This window comes from Antennarius striatus, chromosome 18 (genome assembly GCF_040054535.1).
Source record: "Antennarius striatus isolate MH-2024 chromosome 18, ASM4005453v1, whole genome shotgun sequence".
Taxonomy (NCBI): domain Eukaryota; kingdom Metazoa; phylum Chordata; class Actinopteri; order Lophiiformes; family Antennariidae; genus Antennarius; species Antennarius striatus.
The window spans coordinates 1,683,371-1,707,025 of record NC_090793.1 but is presented as its reverse complement, the minus strand read 5'-3'; the positions used below and the strand labels follow the sequence as shown (position 1 = coordinate 1,707,025).

Genomic DNA, 23,655 nt, shown 5'->3' with positions numbered 1-23,655 from the left:
GTATGGCCTGGTTACAAAGTGAAGCACGTTCTCCATTGTTAGAAGATAGAGAAATAAATACTTTTATTGATCCTGAGAGAAATCTCGGTAAATTTTTCTGACAGAAAAATGATTTGTGAAACAAACTTGATGTGAGTCAGTGCAGCAATGTTTCATTTGTTCTGAATAAAAATGAATGTTTTATGAAACAGCAGAAAGTTTCTGACCTGATTTGGATTCGTGTTTTTAATGTAATGCCCAACGGAAGATAAAGATCAAACTCCATATTTTCTTCATTTAGATTTGTTATATAAGTACTGAGATCGTAAGTCTAACAACGTGATAAAGAACGAGATCCGGTCTCGCTGATGTTGTATCCATCCGCCAACTAGCTGTGGTGTCCTGAAGCACGACTCGTATCTCGGATTTTCACTCGTATGTTGAATAAAAATGTAGACGGAGTGATTTACATGACGAGCTGCATGACTTTGCATGTCATGCAGCTCGTGTCTCAAAGTACGAGTGTATTTTACATTGCATAAAACATAAAGCCAATAAAGACAACTGAATTTTGACTAAACACACCAAGAACGAATGTTCTCTCTGGTATCCTTTGTACGATATTACGTTTAATGGCCACAATTAGGTTCTCTGACTTCAGATCAACATCAGAGATAAATGGCCGAGAACCAAGCTCAACCTCAACCTCATGCTTTATATAGCTATATTTTTTTAAAGACATACTGCAGGTGTAAAAATGGCTGCTGGATTCTACGAATTTTAGAGCCAAACAAGAAGCAGTGGATCCAGGAATGGGTCTAACAGCGTTTATTTAATTCCAGTTGCACATCCTAAATGCTCAGCCACGAGCATCTCAGCAGTAAGTCAGCAAACAAACGCAACTAATTCTAACACACTCAAATATCATTTAACTTGTTCTGAAGCTTTTTGAAGCTGAAAAAGCGGGAAAATCAGTTGAATTATCCAGGATTTATCATTTGCGCTATTTAAGGACCATGTGTGTGTTTGCAATTTGCAATCTGACCACTAGGTGTCATTAAACGCAACACTCTTCTACAGCCGGGAGACATGCACCACCTGACGTCTGTCATGTGATCTGAACCAAAGAAAAACAAGTGGGCTCCTGGTGTCACCCCACCACTAGAACTGACGAAGCCTCTTGGATGAGAGGTGAAAAGTCTTACAGGAACATTCTTAAAGTCCAGATTGATTTGAACAACTCTGGACGTACCTGGTCAGGTACTTCTACGTGTTATTAGAACATGCAGAATCACACACACGGTCCTTAAATCAGCCGTTCCTCTCCGACTCTCGTCTACTTCTCTTTGGGCCCCATGTCATCTCCACCCGACACGTTTCCCTCTTCCTCCTCGTCATCGATCATCCCCTTCAAGTAGGAACGCTTGAACTCCTGGAACTCCATCTCCTCTTCCATCTCACTGCAGACAACACCGACATGGGAGACAAACGTTAGTGGATTCTGTTTGCATTCATCTGGTTATTCTATCGTTCAGAACTCAGTAACATTAATTTCATTTAAGGAAAACCAGCATACCTCTCCTTCACTGGTGGCAGCAATCAAAAGAGGAAAAACAGTATGTTTGACTTGTGACCAGCCCACATGTCAGAAAACACGTTCCTGACTGATTATTGATTACCGTAACATTTACAGGCATCAATAAAAACAGCTATATTTATGACGTCTGCTTACCTGCATCGGGTTTAGGATGCATCAGTTTGAATGGAACCTCCAGACCGACCTCACTGCAAATGTTATTGTATTAAACAACACATTTTCATTTCAACATGTGCACTGTTACGATTTAGAGCAAGTAGAATTTCACCTACCTGGATCCCATCATCCTTTTATGGTAGAGGTGAAAATTGAAAGAATCCAAAGTTATTGTGAATATTTTGATAACAAAACTATAAAAAAAATTTTAAATGAAATACACTTGGTATACTCATGGGTTCCACTCTTTTCCGTTGATATGTGATACTTCCCGGTAGTCTTCCAAAGCTGTTTAAATCAATCCACTGGACTTTTAAGAAAGTTTCTTGAAGAACACCGCTCATCCAAGAGGCGAAAAGTCTTGAAGAAACTTTCTTAAAGTCCTACGCATTGATTTAAACAGCTTTGGATAACCCTGACCTGGATAACTGAGAGCCTACGCAGACTTCCTGGTAGTTTAGTCTTCTCATGACACCGCTATGCAGACGACATGCGACTTTTTCTTTCTGACTGACCCCACACTTGTCTAACGTCCCCAAACTAAATCCAGACAAGACCAAACTTTAAAAAGAATTCAAATGGCTTTCAGTTTCATCTCTGAAAATGATGCTAGATCAATACTGAGAACGAACTGGAAGAGTTGGACAGAAAACCAATGCTGAAAGTTTTTAAAACTTTTGGTAACACTGAAAACAGAAAAGGTGATTTCTTTTTAAATCTGTGACCAAAGGGTTGACAGACCCTCCAACGATGAGCTTCACCGTGACTCTGTACGAAACCATGATGCCCATGACTTCCTTCAGGACGCCCTCTTTGATACTGAAATGAAAGAAAACAGGTGATCCAGTCTGACATTGGTTTGCTGTCTTTCGGTGCAGGAACTATTTGACCCATTTTGTGTCTCATTTGTGTTTGCTCACATGCTCGATGAGGCCAGGTTGGTGTCCTCATGCTTCAGTTTGCCATCCAGAGCGATGCCTCGCCGCTCCCTGTTGTTGGCCAGCAGAGGCAGCAGCTTGTAGACCTTCTGCAGAGTCGCTCCAGGAGACACCGTATCGCTGAGATACAAAGATTGGGTGTTTCCATCAAGAACGGTGCTAAATCTCATGCTAGTGAAAAGAGCTGACAATCTTTTACCCTGTTTCCTCAAGGGCGACACATTTGGAGTAGCTGTCGCTGGAGTACAGCACGACGTTGGCCACCTGATCCACTGAGGACAATGGAACAAAAGAAGAATTTAGTCCAAGGTTAAAATCAGTTAGAGCCCATCAAACATGGAGACAGACTGCAGGTTTCTTGCTCATAAGACAAGATAACCCTTAAATAGTCCCACAGTGCTCAAATTTGTAAAAGACGCCATACTATAGCAGTGATAGCCGTTCTTGCTATTAAAGAGCAGTTAGCTTGATGTTTACCAGACACAACGATGTTCTTGATGGTTTTGTTGGAATCGTTTGTGACGCTAACGTGGACTTTCATGGTTTCACCATGGTAGTACACCTGGAAACAGTACCAGAGGTCACAGTTAGATTACAATGTACAGTTCAGGTTCAGCTTTTACAAACTGGTCAACAGATAGTAAATGGACTAAAACCATTCTCAAAATAGAGATTGTTCCGTTGAAACTAGTTCCTCACGGATGTTGGTTCCAGTTCGCCTTCTTCAAATAGGTGTATATGCTAATGCTTTTAGCTTAGAGGCTACAGTAGAGGTTTGGAACCAGGTAAATAACACCTTTCAATCCAGGACGGAAGAGAGGAGAAGACAACCAATGTCTCGTTTTTAGGTGAAATGTTTCTGTACGTTAAAAAGCAAAGACTCCACCTCTTTGTCCAGGCTGGCCTTGACGTGAAGCGGTTTATCCGACATGACGAAATCTCTGGTGGTCTCAACACAAGGTGCCACCCCCTGACTTTCTGGAGCGTACTGGACCTTCCTGAGCATCAGCTTCACCGTGCTCCTGGTGGGCAAACGGGAAATTAATAATGACAGGAATTAATATATAATTCCATTTTTACGTTCAGATGAGACCAGACTCACCGTTTGCGGATTTTAGCGTCCTGACTCTCGGCGCTGAACGCCTTGATCTCAAACTCCACGGCGCATTGCTGAAGGACAAAAAATACACAGATACTGATGAACCGATCAGAATCCTTCTACTGTTAAACTCGAGTTGGGTTCTTACTTTGCCAACATCATGAGGAGCTGGTTGAAGAGCCACTGAGCAAGGCAGGTTGTCAGGAAACTGAAAAAAATGCAAACACCTTGTCAGTCCTGCTTGTGTCCATCAAGACAGTGTAGGTACTAAATAAAGTAGTATGCGTTGAAGTGGATTTAATGAGAAATCAGGTTCCAAAGGGTCTCAGGACACTGGAAAACACTTAAGACGTAGTTCCTGAGTCCTGTTTCACCTCGAAGAAGAACGGGTAGGCGTTGTCTCCTAGCTTGCGCAGCAGCTTGGCCTGGATCTTGGAGTGGATCCCTTTATCGCGGTCCTGAAGAGGTGGGTACACCTGGCGGGTAGACAGGTACAACTCCCTCCGGAACGCGATTCCCAACACATCCATGTCGTCTCTGCCGTACCGGAAGGTGCAGGACAAGGTTACGAACACTAGGGGGAGCAGAGGACATGTAGGACGTGGAGATCTGAGCAGGAATCAGCTCTTTGGAGGTCAAGTTTGGTGAATTTAACTTTTTTCTGACCTTTCCTGCCCTGCAGAGCTGCTGGATCAACGATGATGACGCCATCTAGTGGTGGAAAGGTATTACAGTTGTTTAGGAGGTAAAATTTTTACTTTTCATGACAGCAATATTTAAATAGTTGTTGAAGGACTCGACTCTTGACCTCTACATATATACGCCTACTTCATGGTTTTTAGGGAGCGTTCCTTCTTCCTGATTGGTTGAATTCAAATTTAAACACACCTATGAATATTTAAGTACCTATATAGACCACGATCCAGCAGGATAGACTCACCCACTGGGTCCACACCGTCAACACGGTCCACGAAGTCCCGTTTCCCCATGTAGACCCCAACCTGGAGCAGGAGAACACGCTGAGAACTGGACCCTGGTGGTGTTTAGCTCTCAGACGATGTTACGCATTTCCAAAATGTTTTGTCATGAATAGAAGCGACAAATCAAAACTGATCAAAATGATAAAGTAACGTTTTTTTAAAAATCCATCACATGTAATGAATACAGAATAATTGCTGAATCAACACTAACACCTCATGTTGTCATGGCGACCTCCAGAGGATCAGTCAGATCAGCATCTTTATAGAATTAAACGCACAGAGGCGCAAAATGTCACCAAAAGATCAACGCCGGCTGATCCGCTAAGCCTCAGGACGTTTAACCCTTCAACTGTCATAAAAAACACTGCATAAACCAGAGGATTCAATAACACCAGTGATCGGTATGTTCGCTTAAACCACCGGCCAATCGATTGATCGGAGCGGTTATCGGGGTGATGCTAATCAATAAGGTTTCAACTCTAGGTGGGCAGAATTTAGCGAAGAGAACAACTTCAAACTAGATGTCTAATTATATTAAAATCCATCAATGGACTATCACATGCTATTCTAGCAAGCTAATGCAGCAATGCTACCAAGCTAATACAACTAGCCCATTTTTAATAGTGCAGTCATGCAATGTTTGATTTCTGAGTTTTGGGGGAAAATATTCAGTTTCTGAGTCGATTCAGCTTCAGATTTTTGGGATAATACCGACATGATTTTTAAAATAATTGTGAATATTTAACACAAAGCAGCTAACTTGTGCTAACTGGTGTGCTAACAGGAAGCATCATGTCTACACACAGCTGACATTGTGATGCTTCACTGAGCAGTGAGGTGGACGCTGACTCACAGGATGCTGACTCAGGTGTTTCACTCACCGAGTTGTCCTTACAAATCTTCTTGAAGACGACATTTTTTGAACTCATGGTTGGAAAAACAGCAAAAACTCAAACAGGAGCAAAAATCCTGCAAAAACAAACACATTTGAATCTATACATCATACACACAGTCATACACACAGCCATCCATTGTGTTGTTGACAATCACATACAATCACACACAATCACATGTAATCACATAAAATCACATAAAATCACATAAAATCACATACAATCACACACAATCACATAAAATCACAATCACACACAATCACATAAAATCACAATCACACACAATTACATACAATCACACACAATCTCACACAATCACACACAATCACATGTAATCACATAAAATCACATAAAATCCCAATCATACGCAATCACATACAATCACACAAAATCACACACACACACACACAATCACACACAATCACATACAATCACATCTAATCACATAAAACCACATACAATCACACACAATGACACACACAATCACACACAGTGACACACACAATCACACACACAATCACACACAAATCTCATACAATCACACAAAATCACACACAAACATACACAATCGCGCACAATTGCAAACAATCATACACAATCATACACAATCATACACAATCATACACACTCACACAGAATCACACATTGGTTCCATTAACTAAACTAAACTAAACTAAACTAAACTAAACTAAACTAAACTAAACTAAACTAAACTAAACTAAACTAAACTAAACTAAACTAAACTAAACTAAATTAAACTAAACTAAACTAAACTAAATTACACTAAACTACACTAAACTAAACTAAACTAAACTAAACTAAACTAAACTAAACTAAACTAAACTAAACTAGACTAGACTAGACTAGACTAGACTAAACGATGCGTTCAGGGACTCACCTGTGCTGCAGAAATGTGTTTGTTGACCGGAGGAGGAGGAGAAAGCTGTCAGTCGGTGAAGCCCTAAATGGAAACTGTGGACATCCTCAGGCCTGTCAGCCAATCAGGAGTCCCGGACGTGCAGTCCGCCCCGCCTCCCCCAGACAGACGGACAGACGGACAGACGCCTGTGAACGAGTCGCCTGAGAGGATTGAAGCTGGATCTCCTCCGTCAGCACAAAGGTCCAGATTAGAGGTGAGGCAGGAGGTACACAGGAGGTACACAGGAGGTACACAGGAGGTACACAGGAGGTACACAGGAGGTACAGAGGAGGTACACAGGAGGTACACAGGAGGTACACAGGAGGTACACAGGAGGTACACAGGAGGTACACAGGAGGTACACCGCCGACACTAAAGCAGCTCGTAGAACCACAACAGAGTCAGTTACTGCGAGTCAACAAGTTGTTTTTATTCGTTGTCTTTCATCAGGACGTCGTTTGACGTCATGACGACTAAATATCGGTGATGAACCAGGATGGAGATTAGTCAGACACCCCCCCCCCCCTGAGTCTGACTCCATCCCAGTTCTCTCAGAGGAACAGGATGAGTTGGTCCCAGGATCCCAAATCAGTTCTGGTGCCCCCGGGGGTCCTGGTGTGTCACAGCAGCACAGACCGTCTGGGCCGGACGCCTGAACGCACCGCCGGGGAGGACGGACATGTAATGTCAATGTATCTGTTTACACGTCTACAGTCGGTCTGAAGGTTGAACAGCAGGTCAGATCCAGTGTGTGTGTGTGCGTGTGTGTGTGTGTGTGTGTGCGTGTGTGTGTGTGTGTGTGTGTGTGTGTGTGTGTGTGTGTGCGCACGTTTAATCCACCGTTCTGCATGTCAGCAGGTCAACAGACAGGTGGATTACTGCAACACACTCATCATCATTATTACACAAGAGATTACACACACAACACACGGTGTGTGTATGTGTGTGTGTGTGTGTGTGTGTGTGTGTGTGTGTGTGTGTGTGTGTGTGTGTATGTGTGTGTGTGTGTGTGTGTGTGTGTGGCCTATATATTAAAATGGACACAATGATGCGACAACAGACACACAACACAAATACTGAAATTAACAAACATTGAATCCCGATGAACTTCTCAGATGTTTAAATAAGGCTTAGTGGAAAAAAAAATCAGAAAAATGTGATGGAAAAACAGATATAAGATGTAAATAGATGGAAAATTAAAAATAAAACACAGCAAAGAGACAAAAAAGTGACAGAGACACAAGAGCACAAGGACGACACCGACCTCGTGTGACGCAACAGCTCCAAATGACAACAACCAGTCCTTTATTCTGGCATATAATACAAACTTTATTCAGATAACAGCTAAACAGAATGACATCAACAATCATCATAAGTTTGTGTCTGAAGAATCCAGATTTAAACTCACAAAATGATAAAAAAAAAGAAAGGATTTCAAATGTGGTCGCACAACACGTAACGGTGTAACACAACACGTGAAGGTGTTCTGTACATCATGGGGTTTCCTTTCATCCCACACTAAAACAACATGTCGTACGAGAGAACAGGTAATAAACGTTTAGACGTAGGCTCTGGCTGCGTCGGGGTCGGACTTAGCTGTAGCAGTGTAGACTTTTGTTGGTGGGTTTCCATAGTAACCACTGCAATACAGGAAGAGAGGAAAATAACAATTAAACTGATGTTAAAAATAAATAAATAAATAATAATAATAATAATAATAATAATAATATATTATCATCAGAATTATATAATATTAATAATAATAATAATAACAATATAGTAGTAGTAGTAATAATAATAATAATAATAATAGTAATAATAATCATATATAAATATTATTATTATATAATAATATCTATTACATAATAATATATAATAATTACAATAATAATAATTTTATTGTAATTATTATTATTATCATCAATTAAATTTTATTATTATTATTATTATTATTATTATTATTATTGTTGTTGTTGTTGTTGTTGTTGTTGTTGTTGTTGTTATACAACTAAAATAATGAAAAAATTGAACAGAGTTTAAAAACAATATAAAATGCAGAACAAACAAACGTTTTACAACTTTTCTTAGTTTTGGAATACTGTTTAAAAAAAATAGTGTTTTCTTTTCAGGAGGATTTTCTGTATTTAAAAACCATGTGAAAAATAATATGTGAAACACTTACGTCTTCTTCCCCGAAGATGACGCCCTCCTACAGGCGGAGCAGAGGCAGGCTCCGCCCATGATGGCTAGACAAGCTCCGCCCCATCCCAGGTAGAGGCCAGTGCCCAGCTCAAACCTGCAAACAAACTCAGGTTTATTCCTCAGCTCAGCCTGACGGATGTTCTGATGTCGGTCGGTCCGAACTCACTTCATGCCGCCGTAGAACGGGTCGTAGAAGTCCTGAACGACTCTGTAGGCGTACCAGGAGACCGCAATCATGCAGCAGAGACCTGAAACCACAGAAGAGGTCAAGATCAACCACAGCGGGTTAAATTGTGGATTCAAAAGTGGATTAAATTGTGCCTGAAATTTCACAGTAGAGGATGTCACCAGGTCTGAGGTCACTGATCGCATGACCTCTGAGGTCACGGATCATATGACCTCCGTTAGTTCCTGAGTAGACTGACCGGCCAGGAGGCTCAGGACTCCCCCGGTGACGGCGATCTTGGCTTTCGATTGGTCGGTGGCCGAGCCGATCTTGATGCACTTGAGTCCCAGCAGAGAGACGATCATGGAGCCGAGTCCGAGCAGCAGGGAGACGATCATCAGGGCGCGACACGCCTGGACGTGACCTGCACACGCAAACAACACGCCAACGGTCACATGAACCTTCACACGCAAAGACACGCTAACGGCCACATGGCCCGATTCACCATGAATCTACTGACACATCACAAATTTGTTCTCATAAATTTACAATTTTTCTGTCATTATATTACAAATTTATCCTTTTAATGTTGTAACTTCCACTTTTCAATATTAAAACAAAAATTTTCTAATATTAAAAAAATATTCTCATAATAACAATTAATCAATTAATCTTGGTTTTAGCTACAATTTTATATGTAATATGTAATAATACAACTCTGCTTATGTTTTCTAATATTACAAATTTATTCCCACAATATTACAACTTTTTTCTTCTAACTTTACAATTTTATTTTCATAAATTTCCAACTTTATTCTCACAATATCACATGTTTTTCCTTGCAATATTACAACTCCATTCTTTAACAAATAGGAAATATTTTTCTAATATTTCAAATTTATTCTCATAGTAATACAACATTACTATCATGTGTGTACAATTTTTATGTCGTAAATTTACAATTTTATTCTCATAAAATTGCTTTTAATAACTTATTTACTTTTAATTTACTCATAATTTTATTCTGGTGATATTTCAAATTTATTCTAAAAATGTCTGACTTTTTAAACTTCTCAATGTGGCGTCAGGTGATCTCTCAGGGAGACAACAACAGGCCTGTAGAGAGATGTGGTCTACCATGTGTTTCTGTTATAATGATGTGATGTGTGGAATCACTTAGAAACATTATTGATTTATTTTAATAATGAAAATCTCAACAAAACCAGGCTTGAAGAAACTAAAAATCAAATTCAGTGTGATTTGAAATTCTTCTGGGTTGTGACGAAGACTTCCTGTTTCACCCACTCTCCGAAAGTCATTTGTACACACACACACACACACACACACACACACACACACACACACACACACACACACACACACACACACACACACACACACACACACACACACACACACACACACACACACACACACACCATGTGTGTGGGTCACAGCTGTTGTGGTTAATCATTTACTGGATCATAGAAACCTGGCGCACCAGAGTTTCACCAGAGACGATCAGTGAGTTGCTCGCTGAGGATAATCAATAATTAGTATCGAATGTCAAAGACTCGTCTATAAGTCTGTGCTGTGGGCATCAAAATGAAAAGTGACCAATCACAGGCCTTCTTTTCATCGGCGTAAAATCACAGCCTTTCCAGGTTTGGGTTTCTGAAATGATCCATAAGAAAAATTCTGCAACCAAACACCTTCTGAGACTGTTCAATGTTCACGTTCTCACCACTAGAGGGCCTATAGTGACGCTATAGGCCAGTTGTTGCTATAGCGATGTCGCTTCATTGCTAAATACAATTAGTTACGTTTATTGTAGTCTATCTTAGTTTAGCTTAGCTTAGTTTAATTTAGCTTAGTTTAGTTTAGTCTAGTCTAACTTAGCTTAGCTTAACTTAACTTTTCTTAGTTTAGTTTTTTTCATTTCATTTCTTTCATTTATCTTGGCTTAGCTTAGTTTACTTTAGTTTACTTTAGCTTAATTTTTCTTATTTTAGTTTAGTCTAGTCTAACTTGGTTTCGCTTAGCTTACTTTTTCTTAGTTTACTTTAGTTCCATTTTTTCCTTTCATTTCATTTTGTTTATTTTGGCTTATCTTTGTTTAGCTTAGTTTAGTCTAGTCTAGCATAATTTAGCTGAGCTTAATTTTTCTTAGTTTAGTTTATCCTAGTTAAATTTATTTTGTTTAGCTTCTTTCGTGTATCTTAGCTTAGCTTTGTTTAGTTTAGTTTAGTTTATTCTTGGCTAGTTTAGTTTAGCTTAGCTTCGTTTGGTTTAGTAACCTCATAGCAGATAGTTTGGTCGGACGTCTTCAATTTTCCCTTGATGTCAGATAACAGATCCATCAGAAGGAGCTCTGTGCTAGCGTCAAAAACACATTTTAGATTATAATAATTGAAGCTTCAAAGCTAACCATGCTACATTTAGAAAATTACTGAATGACTAAAATGTATTTTCATTACGACAAAAAAGTGTCCCTGAACACGGGCATGGAACTTTTTCACAGCTCTGAACCAACACCCATAGGAAACTGCGGAACACAGTTTCCCTCCGTTTCTTTCTTCGACGACGACGACGACGAGGTGTAAAATGGCGCCTCATTGATTCTCGACTGCTCGTTCAGCGTGACGATTGAGGAGAACGTGAAATGAATGAGCTCAAATTAACTCAACAAAAGATGAACAGCATGGTGACGCTGCCTTCGACTTGAATCTGCTTGGTTTTTGATTTGTAGAGAGCTCCTTTTTTAACCTTTGCTAACCGTGACCTAGCGGCGCCACATGCTACGATGGCCGACATCTGTGGTCTGATAAGAGTCCTACAGGTTTGACTAATGGTTAAAACGAAAAGCTTTCACACTTGTTTCACTGCCTCACATCTTCATGAAGCGTCAGGTATGTGGAAATTTTCATTTTAAGACTTCCTGTTGCTCGACAAATTTATTTAAATCTTCCAAATATTTCGTGAAATGTAATTTGGCAAATTTTAAACCCTTCTAAAAGTTCTCCAGAGGTTCTCCCTGAAAAAGGGGCTTTAAATTAATCTAACTTGATTGATTTGCCTCATCCTGAAGGCTCCATCAGGCCTGGAGAACCTCGTCCACGTTCCCCGGACGGAAAACATCTCTGACCCCAGAAGGGTCGTCATCGGGTCTTACCGGGGAGGGCGAGCAGCGATTCAAAGTCTCTACACTCCGCGATTCCGGCGCTGTTCTCAGCACAGGAATGCCACAAGTTCTCAAACTGCCTGACGGAGATGATGACACCCCCGGACACGGTGGAGATCTTCCAGTAGTCGTTAACCAGCGACGCTCCGGTGACCAGCCAGCTCAGTAAACACATGATGAAGCCAGTCGCTTCCACAGCCGTCGACATGATGGCAACGTTTCCACGAACCGCCAACGAACCCCCGAGAACAGCGACGCCTTCAGACTTTCAGGATCAGGGTTGGCGGTCTCTGTTGTTCAGGTAGTTCCGGCTCATCTGATGACCGTGGCTCCGGCCGGAGGACTTTACTCCCTGCAGGGGCCATAAAAGACTAGGAGCCACTCCCTACAGGTGCCCACCACCTCCTACTCCCAACCAATGATGAGGATGATGATGATGACGGCCGCAGCCACACCTTAAATCACCTTGATACTCATCCACAGGTCTGCATGATGTCATCCAGCTGCCTCCACACAGTGGGCGTGGCAGCAGGAGTCTCTCCAGGTGATCGTACAGGTAATAAAATCTGACATGCAAATGAAACAAAAACATCACGATGTGTTTGCTGGTGGTTCACGATATTTCTTGTGGGGTTTTTTTTTGCGTTGCAAGATTTTCCTCAAACATCCATACGTCAATCAATGACTTTTTAGCTTACCTGTCCCATGCCCCGCCCCGTTAGCTCAGGGGTTTTTGCATAATAGTCAAAAATCTATAAAAAGAAAGAAAAAGTGCATGTTTCTAAAATTTAAGGTTAAAACCCAGACTAGAAATGTTAGCGATATTTTAGTGGGTGTGGTTTTTGTTTTGTATCCCAACACTAACTCTGTACTATGTAGATCTGAGTCATCGTAACATTTTAGAACTAAAGTTCTACAACTAAAATGTCAAAAAAAACTCTAAACCTGAATGGCCCAATCACAACAAAGGAGTAAACTGATTGGAGGGTTCATCAGCCAATCAGCATCCAGCCTGACAATGCAGACTGATGGAGCTAAAAATACAAAAAAGCCCCTAAACCTCCACCGGAACCAGATAGCCTTTAGGTGGTAGACGTTTGTACAAAAGTTAAAACTGGTGAAACTGCTAATGGGACTAGCATCATGCTAAAACTCATTTGAATACGATTGAAGACCAGAATAAGAAACTTTATTGCCGCAAAGTTTGTGGCATTTTTTTCTTGTCCTCAACTGTAATCAACCGGTAGAACGTCTTTCCGGTATTTGCGTCTGACAGCTGGCCCACGTCCAAAGAAAACAGCCCATAGTTTGCAGCTTTCTCTTCCGTCGGTTTGATCACAGCTAACTTTTGATGAAAAAGATTAGACGCTGCAACAGGAATTAAAGGACAATAAACATGTTTGTGTCCAAATAAGGAAGTAGAGGAGAATGAGCGTCATGATAACATCACTCGGTCACCACAGCTAATCTCAGACTGTCGTCAGAAATGGACGATTGGTGGTGTCATCAGAGGATCTGCCAACGTTTAAATCGGACTTTTAGCTTATTTATAAGACTCCAAATACTATCGCTGCTAGTTTAGAATGGGCTAAAGACCGCAGCAGCTGATGTTTGATGCTAGCAGGTTGTAGGAGTCGCTGTAGGTTTTATAGCTTTATGGCTGATGACAGTTAATGTTTGATCGACATGAAAGTCCAAAGTCTGGATGTCTTCTGTCGGGTGAAGCAGAGGCGTGAGGAAGATGGGAAACAAACCACACTGCCTCATGATGATCGCGTATATGAGCAAAGATAGAGGACATTTTTACGTTTACAGGAAAAATAAATGAATAAAATTACCATAAAACCAACTGTTGAAGCTAAAATAACAGAGAATTGAAAATGTGACAAACATTTCCTTAACAAAGGTATTTTCTTATCAGTGCTGCTTTTCTGGTCACACACTTGCATACAGCAAGAAACATAGCGCCAACTGCTGGCAACAGGAAATGTTCACAGGTAGTCCTCAACCTACAGACACAACTGATTTTGAGTGGTTGTAAGTTGAATTCTTCGTACGTTGTTATTTATTAGATTTTGATCTCTAATCTCCATTTGAGGTAATTTAAATGTCATTACTACCCTAAATACTAACAATCTATTCCCTCAGACTGACCAGAAACAATTACAGGACATTTATACATGAATGATGCGCTGATGTCACTTCCTGGTCATCAAAAGTCAGACACGCCCCTTTATGTTTGTTGACTGTTTTATTTCATTAAGTTTCTCAGTTAATCCACCAATAGTTAACATCAACCAGCAAAACAGTCAGTCAGTCATCTTTAGATTACCACCGCTATATCCGCCTCAGCGGGTCACGGGGAGCCAATCTCAGCAGCATAGGGCGTGAGGCGGGGGACACTCCGGGCACAACGCCAGTGCACCGCGGAGCCACACACAAAGATATACAACCATGCACACACACACTCATTCCTACGGGCAATTTGGAACGGCCAATCAACCTGAAGCGCATGCTTTTGGAGGTGGGAGGAAGCGGGAGAACCCGGAGAGAACCTACGCGGGCACGAGGAACTCCGCACAGAGGTGCACTCGAACCCGGGTTCGCCGTGTTGTGAGGCTAACCACTGCGCCACCGTGCCACCTACAAAACATTCAGAGTTAACCGGTAAATGCTTCCAGACAGAAACCTGACCTGGACAACATTGGTTCCTACATCATTTAGTTCCTACAGGAGAATGACCCCGTCAATAATTAATAAAATAGCAAATTGTTCGCTTAATCTGAGATTTGTTGAGTCATGTTAACATGACACGTGAAATCTGAATCTATGGGGTGTTAACTTTACGCTGTTCAGTGGGGGTTGTGGCAGAAAGGGGAACTGCATAGCTGGACATGGCGGTGCTCAGTTGTTCGTATCTACGAATGTTCGTAAGTCAAATGTCCATATCTTGAGGACTTCTTGTATTTAATATAAGATATGGGGGGCATGTTGATCATTCCTATATTTTTGAAAACGCATCTTGAAACCATGACCTAACTTCAAGAGGAAATCGGCCATTTTGAATTTAGCATTAATTTTTTTTCCTGTCCTACTTTCTTGTCCTACTTTGAACTCCTTGTCGTACTTCAATCAGTAAACCCTCAAACCCGTTAGCGATGAGGTGTTATCGTAGATTTTTTTGTGTGACTACACGGGTGTGGACATATTTGATTGTTCGCTCACCTGTCAACGGTTCAAGCATGACCAAAAGTTTGCGTGTAGAACGACAGCCGCGCCCTGAAGTCATCCACCTGTCAACAATCAGTCGCAGTGACACCGCCACCTACTGGCAAACAGGGATACCCCTTTTGTGTGAAATATTTGATTTATTCTAACTAAGATGAGCATGATTTGGTTTTCAAATTGAACACTGGAGTAGAATCAGTGCATTCACTCTGGTGCGACCACGAGTAGAAGTCCCATCGGGTGCGTTGGTACCGGTGTTCTGGCGTTCTAAGTGAAAGCAGTCCGACTTCATATCTGACATTCTGAGAGACAGAAATCATTTCAGCGGCACCCTGACATGCCAGGAGCTCTGAAGCCTCCATGTTGTCTCTAGGGGACAGGTGTTTGGAACTAAACCTGAAAATGACAGCTGAAGCCCTGCGGGAGTTTGAGGAACAAGTCCGACCGGCTCCACGCCCCAAAAATCTACCGACAACATCCGCAAACAGCGACTCTTCTCTGCAGACCCAACGCAGACCGCCGTTGTCCTACGACGCCACAAGTTTGGACTGGAGGTAGAAGAAATAGACCCCCTCAGACGTAAAATAAAGAACTTCCTGTCGCGGATGGGCTGAAGGAACGGGTGCAGATCTTCGCAAAGAGTTCTCTGTGAGGGGCTTCTGGATGGGAGTCTGGATCGCTTCATGTCCCGGATCTGATTTCCAGGCCGGACGCCGGATGGGTCTGGAACCATTAGACCCGATGTGATTTCTTTCATCCTTTTTTGCTACTGATGATCTCTGGTCCTGATGATGATGATGATGATGATGACGATGATAACAATGATAATGATGATGGCCCTGCTGGACACCATCAACTGTGAGTTCACCTCCACACATGCAGCAGAATATATCCACAGTAATTTCATTGCGTTTGAGGAAAATTATTCCGAATAAATTTTTACTTTATTTTAATTTTTGGAAGATTTTCTTCTTCTTTTTTTAAACAAATTGAACAGAAATCGTGATTGAAAACAATGAAGCGTAAATAACAGTAATTAAAACAGGACTGGGTGTGGTTAACCCCAAAGCCTGATCCGTGAGTCATTAATAAAATAATATCCTATAGCTCTGAAATTAGTATTAGCATTTGATTGGATCCATTTTTTTGTTGGAAATGATGTCACAACTTTATTGGAATCAGATTGTAGCTCAAACTGAGAGAAATAGAAACCTGCAGGCAACCATTGGCTCCATTTAAAGACTTGTAAAGGACCAATATGCATAAATAGCTCAAATTAAAACATAAAAACTCGAGGTCCTGATTTCAGCATCCGTGACTCGTGGACTTATGTCCATTCAGGATGTGTCCGACTTGCTTTCATTAGCCAATAAACCAGGGGCAAATCAGTATGTGGTTCTGGTGGACATCTGCCTCCAGCGCCTCCCAATCCTCCGTCCAATCAGCAGCTCCATTCAACTGCTTATTTGTTATTTGTTACTTTTATTGACGTAACAAATAAGAGGAAACATTTTTAGAGCCTACCGAAGAAGCAAAATGTTGTAAAACACCAACTCAAGGCCCGGGGGGCCAAATGTGGCCCACCACATCATTTTATGTGGCCCACAAGAGCATAAAAGGTCAGTGTTTAAAAATGAGTAGGTCAAATATTGTGCTTTGACCAAAAACTACATTTCCCACAATGCAGTAATGAAGCCCATTTTAACTTTGACCAAGTTAATGTCCTAACTTGTGTTTGAAGTGATTTTCATATTTGATGTTAATAAAAATTAGAATTATTTAACGTTGAGGAGTAGTTACATTTATTTTACATTACATTTACTTACTTTTATTAGTTACATCTGGCTCTTTGAGGACAGCCGTTATGCTGATTAGGCCCCCGGTGAAAATGAGTTTGACCCCCCCCCCGGTGTTGAAGCTCAAACACGTTGAACTGTCGTCACCTGCTAGCAGGAAACCACTTCCCACTAAACAGGTTTGCAGGGATTCTGGTAGAAGTTCATGTTTGCAAGTCTGTCCTCCAACAGAGTTTGGTAACGATAGAGGCTACGAACACAACACCTTCTGAAACAGACAAAGTCAAAGTCAGCTTTATGTCAAATGTACCACATATACACGACATACAGCACAGATGAAATGGCAGTCTTCTCTGACCCATCTCATAGGGGAAGTGACGTGTGACCAGTCCCTGAGTTGATGGGGGGAGAGAGAGATCGGTAGTCAGGTGCTGGGGGGAGGGCAGGGCAAAGTGAGGGTAGAGTTCAAGGCTATGGCAGGGGGCAGAGCAGGGAGGGAGTGGAGCCTCCAGGAGGCCTACCTCATTCCTGTAGGCTGTCTCATCGTTGTTGTTGATGAGACCCACCACAGTCTTGTCGTCTGCAAACTTGATGAAGAGGTTGGAGCTGAATGTCGGTGTACAGTCATCGGTCAAAAGAGTGAAGAGGAGGGGGCTCAGGAAGGGGCTCAGAACGCATCCTTGGGTAGATATTGTTACCGACTCGGACTGCCTGTGGTCTCCCTGACAGGAAGTCCAGCAGCCAGTTGTGTATGGAGGTGTTGAGTCCGAGCTGGTCCAGTTTGTGGATGAGCTGCTGGGGGATGATTGTGTTGAATGCTGAGCTGAAGTCCATGAACAGCATTCTGGGGTGTGAGACTTTGGTCTCCAGGAGGGTGAGGGTTGAATGTGGGTCAGTAGAGATGGCGTCATCAGTTGAGCGGTTGGACCGGTAAGCAAACTGAAAGGGGTCCAGGGTTGAAGGGAGGGCAGACTTGATGTGCTGCATGACTAGCCGCTCGAAGCACTTCATGAGGATGGGAGTGAGTGCAACCGGGCGGTAGTCGTTGAGAAAAAAGGTGTAAAGTCGTTGAGAAAAAAGGACCGGATTGCGCTATATTGACTATTTTCATTGTGGTGTCTGTCTTCATGTATTTCCAGTTTAACCATCAGTGGTTTTGAGGTAGACTCTTTATCCAATCTTTAATCCGGATGGAGGTCAGGAAATAAAAATGTTGCTTCTAATTATCCGAATCAATCACTTCCATTGATTTTCCATCAGCTGACGCCCGAACATTAATCCTCTTTGTTCCAGCAGACGTTTGGACGCTGCCGCCTCCTGGCCATGTCTTCATGGAGTCCGTTGACATGAGACACGTCCTGAAGTGGCGCCCTCTAGAGGCGGAGTGCAACACTACAGTTCTGTACTCAGTCCAGTTCCAAGGGTGAGTCACGTTCTACCATCTTCACTGTCTGATCAAACGGCTGTTTGTGATGCTTCAGACCTGGACCAGGGCGTCAGTGAACGGTCAGCACGTAGCATCCCGTAGATAACGGATTTAGATGGAGTATCGCTGAATGAACACTGAATTCAAGATGAGTGATTTCCTGTTGAATTCAGGTCATTTCACAGCGAGATTATTTTGTATATTGATAAGTAACATGTACTTCCTGTAGTACTTCCTGTAGTAAATGCAAACGTCGGTATTTTGCTAAACTCAATCTTGAAACCCATGTCGGCTCACTACGCTAACCATTTCTGCCTATCCCTAACCAATAAAAAGTGTGTTCAAACTGCAAAGTAGTAAACGTTGGCTGAATTTGTTGCTGATTGTGGCTTTTAGGGGGCGCTAGTAAGTAGTTTGGTCAAAACCCAGTCCCTAAAGACATCAGGTTGAATCCATCGCCGTGTCTTTCAGAGAGTTCGAGCTGACCATCCTGAATGACAGCTGGGTGAACGCTCCCGAGTGTCAGATGACTCCTTACACTCAGTGTGATCTGACCTTTGACCTGGGCTCCGACTCTGACTACAACCTCCGTGTCAAAGCCCGGTGCGGGTCCCAGACGTCACCTTGGACCATGCTCAACCGTCTTTTCAACCGCAAAAACAGTAAGACGCTAACGAGAAACGTAACAGATTGTGGTTGGTTCAACCTCCTAGAGAAATTGGGCAATTCAGACCCAACATGTCAAGACTTCTGTTCCCCTGATGCAGGGATGACAGCGCAAAACATACCTGCTTTTTGTTTGGAAAATAACATAGCTATAAGCTAGCTACTAAACTTAGATGCTCAGTCATAGTTCTATCCACAATGCTGCTCTCTGCTACATGTGAAAATTCTAAGGGGCTCTTGGGTGGTCATAGTACACCATTAATGGAGTGCTGTCATAGATTGCCACCACTATCGAACCCAATGGTGTTATAACTCCACCCCAGTTCATTAATAAATATGTTCCACAAGCTAAAGAGCTGTGATGTACAACACAGCGTCATCAGCATATACGGCGACCAAAGTGCCGCTTCGACCCGACTGCATAGGAGGAGCTCATGTTGAACCCGTTTTAACGACTGACTTTGAATCTCACGCTGGCAGCGTCCCTGACAGCCCCACAGATGGCGGTGACGGCAGTGGGCGACGCCCTTCAGGTGTCATTCGATAAGCTTCCTGCCACTGCTGTTGTCACGGTGATGGTGTGGAAGAAAGGCGATGAGCTTCAGGTCAGAGTTCATGTCTTTATTCTCTTTTATTGGTTCCATTGTTCTCCTGATTTCCTTGACATTCCTGTCTTTTCTTCTCTACTTTTTTGTTGCACTCCTTTATTTCCTCACCATTTTTCTTTCTTTTATTCTCCACATCTTGTTTACACACATTAATCTTTTCAAGTAAATCTCCTGTCACAGACCAATAGGATCAGAGAAGTGTCTTCCTCTATGTCCTGTTCAGGATGCCGTATACATGATGCCAGCTGAGGAAAAGGAGCTGCATGTCGCCGCCCTGCAGGAGGGATCTGAGTACTGCGTCAGAGCGCAGACTGTCCTGGACACACACCACCACAGCAGCAGCACTGACACCCAGTGTGTGTCCATCAGAGGTACAAACACACACCTGTGTGATGTTTGAATTGTCATAAACTTTATTGACATAATGTTGTTGATAACACACCATCAAGTCTTTGGGTCCATGTCTAAAGATATTTTCCTTAGCTTCAGTTTTTTTTACCTAAAAATCAGGATCTGAGGATTTTCTGGACTCATCTGGTTTTCAGCTGAGAAAGCGGGGCAGAAACGTCTTCCTTTGTTTAGCTGCAGGTCCAGATGAAGTTGGTAGGAGGACGATCACTCTGACTGTCACTATCATCTTCGTGGTGGGGCTCCTGTCCAGCGTTTTCTGGTCCATCTTCCGCTGCAACCCCAAAGCCTGTCAGAAATATTTCCTCAAGGAGTCGCTGCCGCACTCACTGGTCAGTGTTACAGTCCGTGATGCTTCACTATGCAAAGGAAGGTTAGCTACAAAACAAGCTAAATTAATGTTAGCACAGTTAGCTGTTCGTAACTTTAATTGTTGGTGAGTTGTTATTTATTAAATTTCAATGTACCTGGCCAACACTGGTTCCTACATCATTTAGTTCCTACAGGAGGACAACACTGGTTCCTACATCATTTAGTTCCTACAGGAGGACAACATTGGTTCCTACATCATTTAGTTCCTACAGGAGGACAACATTGGTTCCTACATCATTTAGTTCCTACAGGAGGACAACATTGGTTCCTCCATCATTTAGTTCCTACAGGAGGACAACATTGGTTCCTACATCATTTAGTTCCTACAGGAGGACAACATTGGTTCCTACATCATTTAGTTCCTACAGGAGGACAACATTGGTTCCTACATCATTTAGTTCCTACTGGAGGACAACATTGGTTCCTACATCATTTAGTTCCTACAGGAGGACAACATTGGTTCCTCCATCATTTAGTTCCTACAGGAGGACAACATTGGTTCCTACATCATTTAGTTCCTACCGGAGGACGACATTGGTTCCTACATCATTTAGTTCCTACAGGAGGACAACATTGGTTCCTACATCATTTAGTTCCTACAGGAGGACAACATTGGTTCCTACATCATTTATTTCCTACTGGAGGACAACATTGGTTCCTACATCATTTAGTTCCTACAGGACAACATTGGTTCCTACATCATTTAGTTCCTACAGGAGGACAACATTGGTTCCTACATCCTTTAGTTCCTACAGGAGGACAACATTGGTTCCTACATCATTTAGTTTCTACAGGAGGACAACATTGGTTCCTACATCATTTAGTTTCTACAGGAGGACAACATTGGTTCCTACATCATTTAGTTCCTACAGGAGGACAACATTGGTTCCTACATCATTTAGTTTCTACAGGAGGACAACATTGGTTCCTACATCATTTAGTTCCTACAGGAGGACAACATTGGTTCCTACATCATTTAGTTTCTACAGGAGGACAACATTGGTTCCTACATCATTTAGTTCCTACTGGAGGACAACATTGGTTCCTACATCATTTAGTTCCTACAGGAGGACAACATTGGTTCCTACATCATTTAGTTCCTACAGGAGGACAACATTGGTTCCTACATCATTTAGTTCCTACAGGAGGACAACATTGGTTCCTACATCATTTAGTTCCTACTGGAGGACAACATTGGTTCCTACATCATTTAGTTCCTACAGGAGGACAACATTGGTTCCTACATCATTTAGTTCCTACAGGAGGACAACATTGGTTCCTACATCATTTAGTTCCTACAGGAGGACAACATTGGTTCCTACATCATTTAGTTTCTACAGGAGGACAACATTGGTTCCTACATCATTTAGTTCCTACAGGAGGATAACATTGGTTCCTACATCATTTAGTTCCTACAGGAGGACAACATTGGTTCCTACATCATTTAGTTCCTACAGGAGGACAACATTGGTTCCTACATCATTTAGTTCCTACAGGAGGACAACATTGGTTCCTACATCATTTAGTTCCTACTGGAGGACAACATTGGTTCCTACATCATTTAGTTCCTACAGGAGGACAACATTGGTTCCTACATCATTTAGTTCCTACTGGAGGACAACATTGGTTCCTACATCATTTAGTTCCTACAGGAGGACAACATTGGTTCCTACATCATTTAGTTCCTACAGGAGGACAACATTGGTTCCTACATCATTTAGTTCCTACAGGAGGACGACATTGGTTCCTACATCATTTAGTTCCTACCAGAGGACGACCCCATCAATAATGAATAAATGTGAACCTACAGCAGGTGGTGACAGTTGTCTGACATGTAGTCTATCATCTAAATCCATCACTAATAGTCTATCACTAAATTAATCCTCTGTTGCAGGATTCTGATTGGGACATTCAAATCCAGAGCAACAGAACGGAGGCGGAGCTTTGTGAGCCGGTCAGCGTGGTACAGGACAAACTGCTACGTCTAGAGTATTAATACCTAAAGGACTCCATTGGTGGATGTTGTGGAGTACTTCATGTTTACAGTAGATGCAGCTGAGCTCAGCTCTCATTGGTGCATTCAACAGCAGTGGGAAGTATTAGAACATGAGGAGATGTATTTCAAAAATGAACACCCAACTACTCTGAGGTACGGTGGAGCATTAGGGACACACCAGGGGGGGGGGGGTAGACATTTCAAGGGCCCTTTAGGTTCTGTTGGGTTGACAGGTTTCTGTTTCTTTACATTGTTCTGTTTGCAGCAATTTATATAGAAATACAAATAGAATAGAAATAGTAATAGCAGAAATTTTGTATTTAAATTTCCCAGTTTGGGATAAATAAAGTATATCTTATCTTTCGTAAAACACTGTAGAAATGTGGTTTAATTGTTGCTGGAATCCGTATATATTGAAGTATTGAAGTGCTCAGGTTAAAGTGGTCTTTTCCCATTTTGTTATATAATTTATTTGTGCTGCTGTTATAAAAATGAAACAAAAGATGAACACATCAGTGTTCTGTATTTTATTTTGTGGTTTCTTGTCACGTTTTGTTGATGCTATTGTTTATTTATCATGTAAGGATTTCTATTTTTATACATATTGTGATTTCAATGTAATTATTTTCTGTCTAGGATTTGAAAGTGCTGCATGTCTGATTACTATAATTTGCATATTCAGAAAACTTAATAAAGAAGTTTTAAAAAATAAAAAATTGCAGTCCTCACTCATAATTAGCATGCTAGTACCTGCTAGCACAATTACAGTATTGGACAGTAACCAATGAAACCTGGTGGTGAATCTTTACATATCAATGTGACATCATTTTATCAAAATTATCACTTTAAATAACAAAACATTGAAAGTTTGCTATTAAACAGTAAAAAAAAAAAGAATATTTAAAGAAGAGTTAGCAGCAAGCTAATCAGAATTGTCATCACTAATTGTTGTATTTTCTATAAATAACAGAATGTGATGATTTTAAATGATTGATTGATGATCAGCAATTTTCACTGATATGAAAATGAAACCAATACAAGTACA

General features: G+C 41.7%; 3 protein-coding genes across 4 annotated transcripts; 1 reads left to right on the top strand and 2 right to left on the bottom strand.

Moving 5' to 3' along the window:
* Positions 1-770: 770 nt before the first annotated feature.
* saga (S-antigen; retina and pineal gland (arrestin) a) lies at positions 771-6,687 on the bottom strand. Of its 2 annotated transcripts, none has more exons than XM_068341592.1 (15): positions 6,541-6,687; positions 5,631-5,718; positions 4,710-4,770; positions 4,436-4,480; positions 4,144-4,343; positions 3,918-3,977; positions 3,773-3,840; positions 3,557-3,692; positions 3,148-3,232; positions 2,870-2,942; positions 2,653-2,790; positions 2,474-2,551; positions 1,849-1,863; positions 1,702-1,764; positions 771-1,439 (listed from the first exon to the last, which is right to left on the bottom strand). In XM_068341592.1, exons 2-15 carry the CDS (start codon positions 5,676-5,678, stop codon positions 1,316-1,318), a joined length of 1,194 nt encoding a protein of 397 aa, XP_068197693.1. In that variant the 5' UTR covers positions 5,679-5,718; positions 6,541-6,687; the 3' UTR covers positions 771-1,315. The 2 variants fall into 2 exon arrangements, 1 of the variants encoding a protein (XP_068197693.1); XR_011038880.1 differs by having other exon boundaries at positions 1,302-1,439; positions 1,556-1,764.
* A 1,068-nt stretch (positions 6,688-7,755) lies between these two features.
* On the bottom strand, positions 7,756-12,593 carry cldn15la (claudin 15-like a). The gene is made up of 6 exons (XM_068340713.1): positions 12,576-12,593; positions 12,102-12,462; positions 9,189-9,353; positions 8,930-9,011; positions 8,744-8,857; positions 7,756-8,201 (listed from the first exon to the last, which is right to left on the bottom strand). The coding sequence occupies exons 2-6, from the start codon at positions 12,316-12,318 to the stop codon at positions 8,120-8,122; spliced, it is 660 nt and encodes a 219-aa protein (XP_068196814.1). The 5' UTR covers positions 12,319-12,462; positions 12,576-12,593; the 3' UTR covers positions 7,756-8,119.
* Position 12,594: 1 nt separating this feature from the next.
* crfb16 (cytokine receptor family member B16) lies at positions 12,595-23,475 on the top strand. The gene is made up of 8 exons (XM_068340712.1): positions 12,595-12,666; positions 15,712-16,196; positions 18,428-18,557; positions 19,032-19,222; positions 19,707-19,831; positions 20,058-20,205; positions 20,345-20,574; positions 22,509-23,475. Exons 2-8 carry the CDS (start codon positions 16,127-16,129, stop codon positions 22,608-22,610), a joined length of 996 nt encoding a protein of 331 aa, XP_068196813.1. The 5' UTR covers positions 12,595-12,666; positions 15,712-16,126; the 3' UTR covers positions 22,611-23,475.
* Positions 23,476-23,655: the final 180 nt, after the last annotated feature.

Coding starts and splice junctions, on each gene's coding strand:
- saga (XM_068341592.1), bottom strand. CDS start 5,678: ATGAGTTCAAAAAATGTCGTCTTCAAGAAGATTTGTAAGGACAACTCG. Junction 4,771..5,630: donor AGATTTGTAAGGACAACTCG/GTGAGTGAAACA, acceptor CTCCTGCTCCAG/GTTGGGGTCTACATGGGGAA. Junction 3,693..3,772: donor GACGCTAAAATCCGCAAACG/GTGAGTCTGGTC, acceptor TTTGCCCACCAG/GAGCACGGTGAAGCTGATGC.
- cldn15la (XM_068340713.1), bottom strand. CDS start 12,318: ATGTCGACGGCTGTGGAAGCGACTGGCTTCATCATGTGTTTACTGAGC. Junction 9,354..12,101: donor ATCGCTGCTCGCCCTCCCCG/GTAAGACCCGAT, acceptor TTGCGTGTGCAG/GTCACGTCCAGGCGTGTCGC. Junction 9,012..9,188: donor AGTCCTGAGCCTCCTGGCCG/GTCAGTCTACTC, acceptor CTGTGGTTTCAG/GTCTCTGCTGCATGATTGCG.
- crfb16 (XM_068340712.1), top strand. CDS start 16,127: ATGATGATGATGATGATGATGACGATGATAACAATGATAATGATGATG. Junction 16,197..18,427: donor CCTGCTGGACACCATCAACT/GTGAGTTCACCT, acceptor TCTTTGTTCCAG/CAGACGTTTGGACGCTGCCG. Junction 19,832..20,057: donor AGAAAGGCGATGAGCTTCAG/GTCAGAGTTCAT, acceptor TGTCCTGTTCAG/GATGCCGTATACATGATGCC.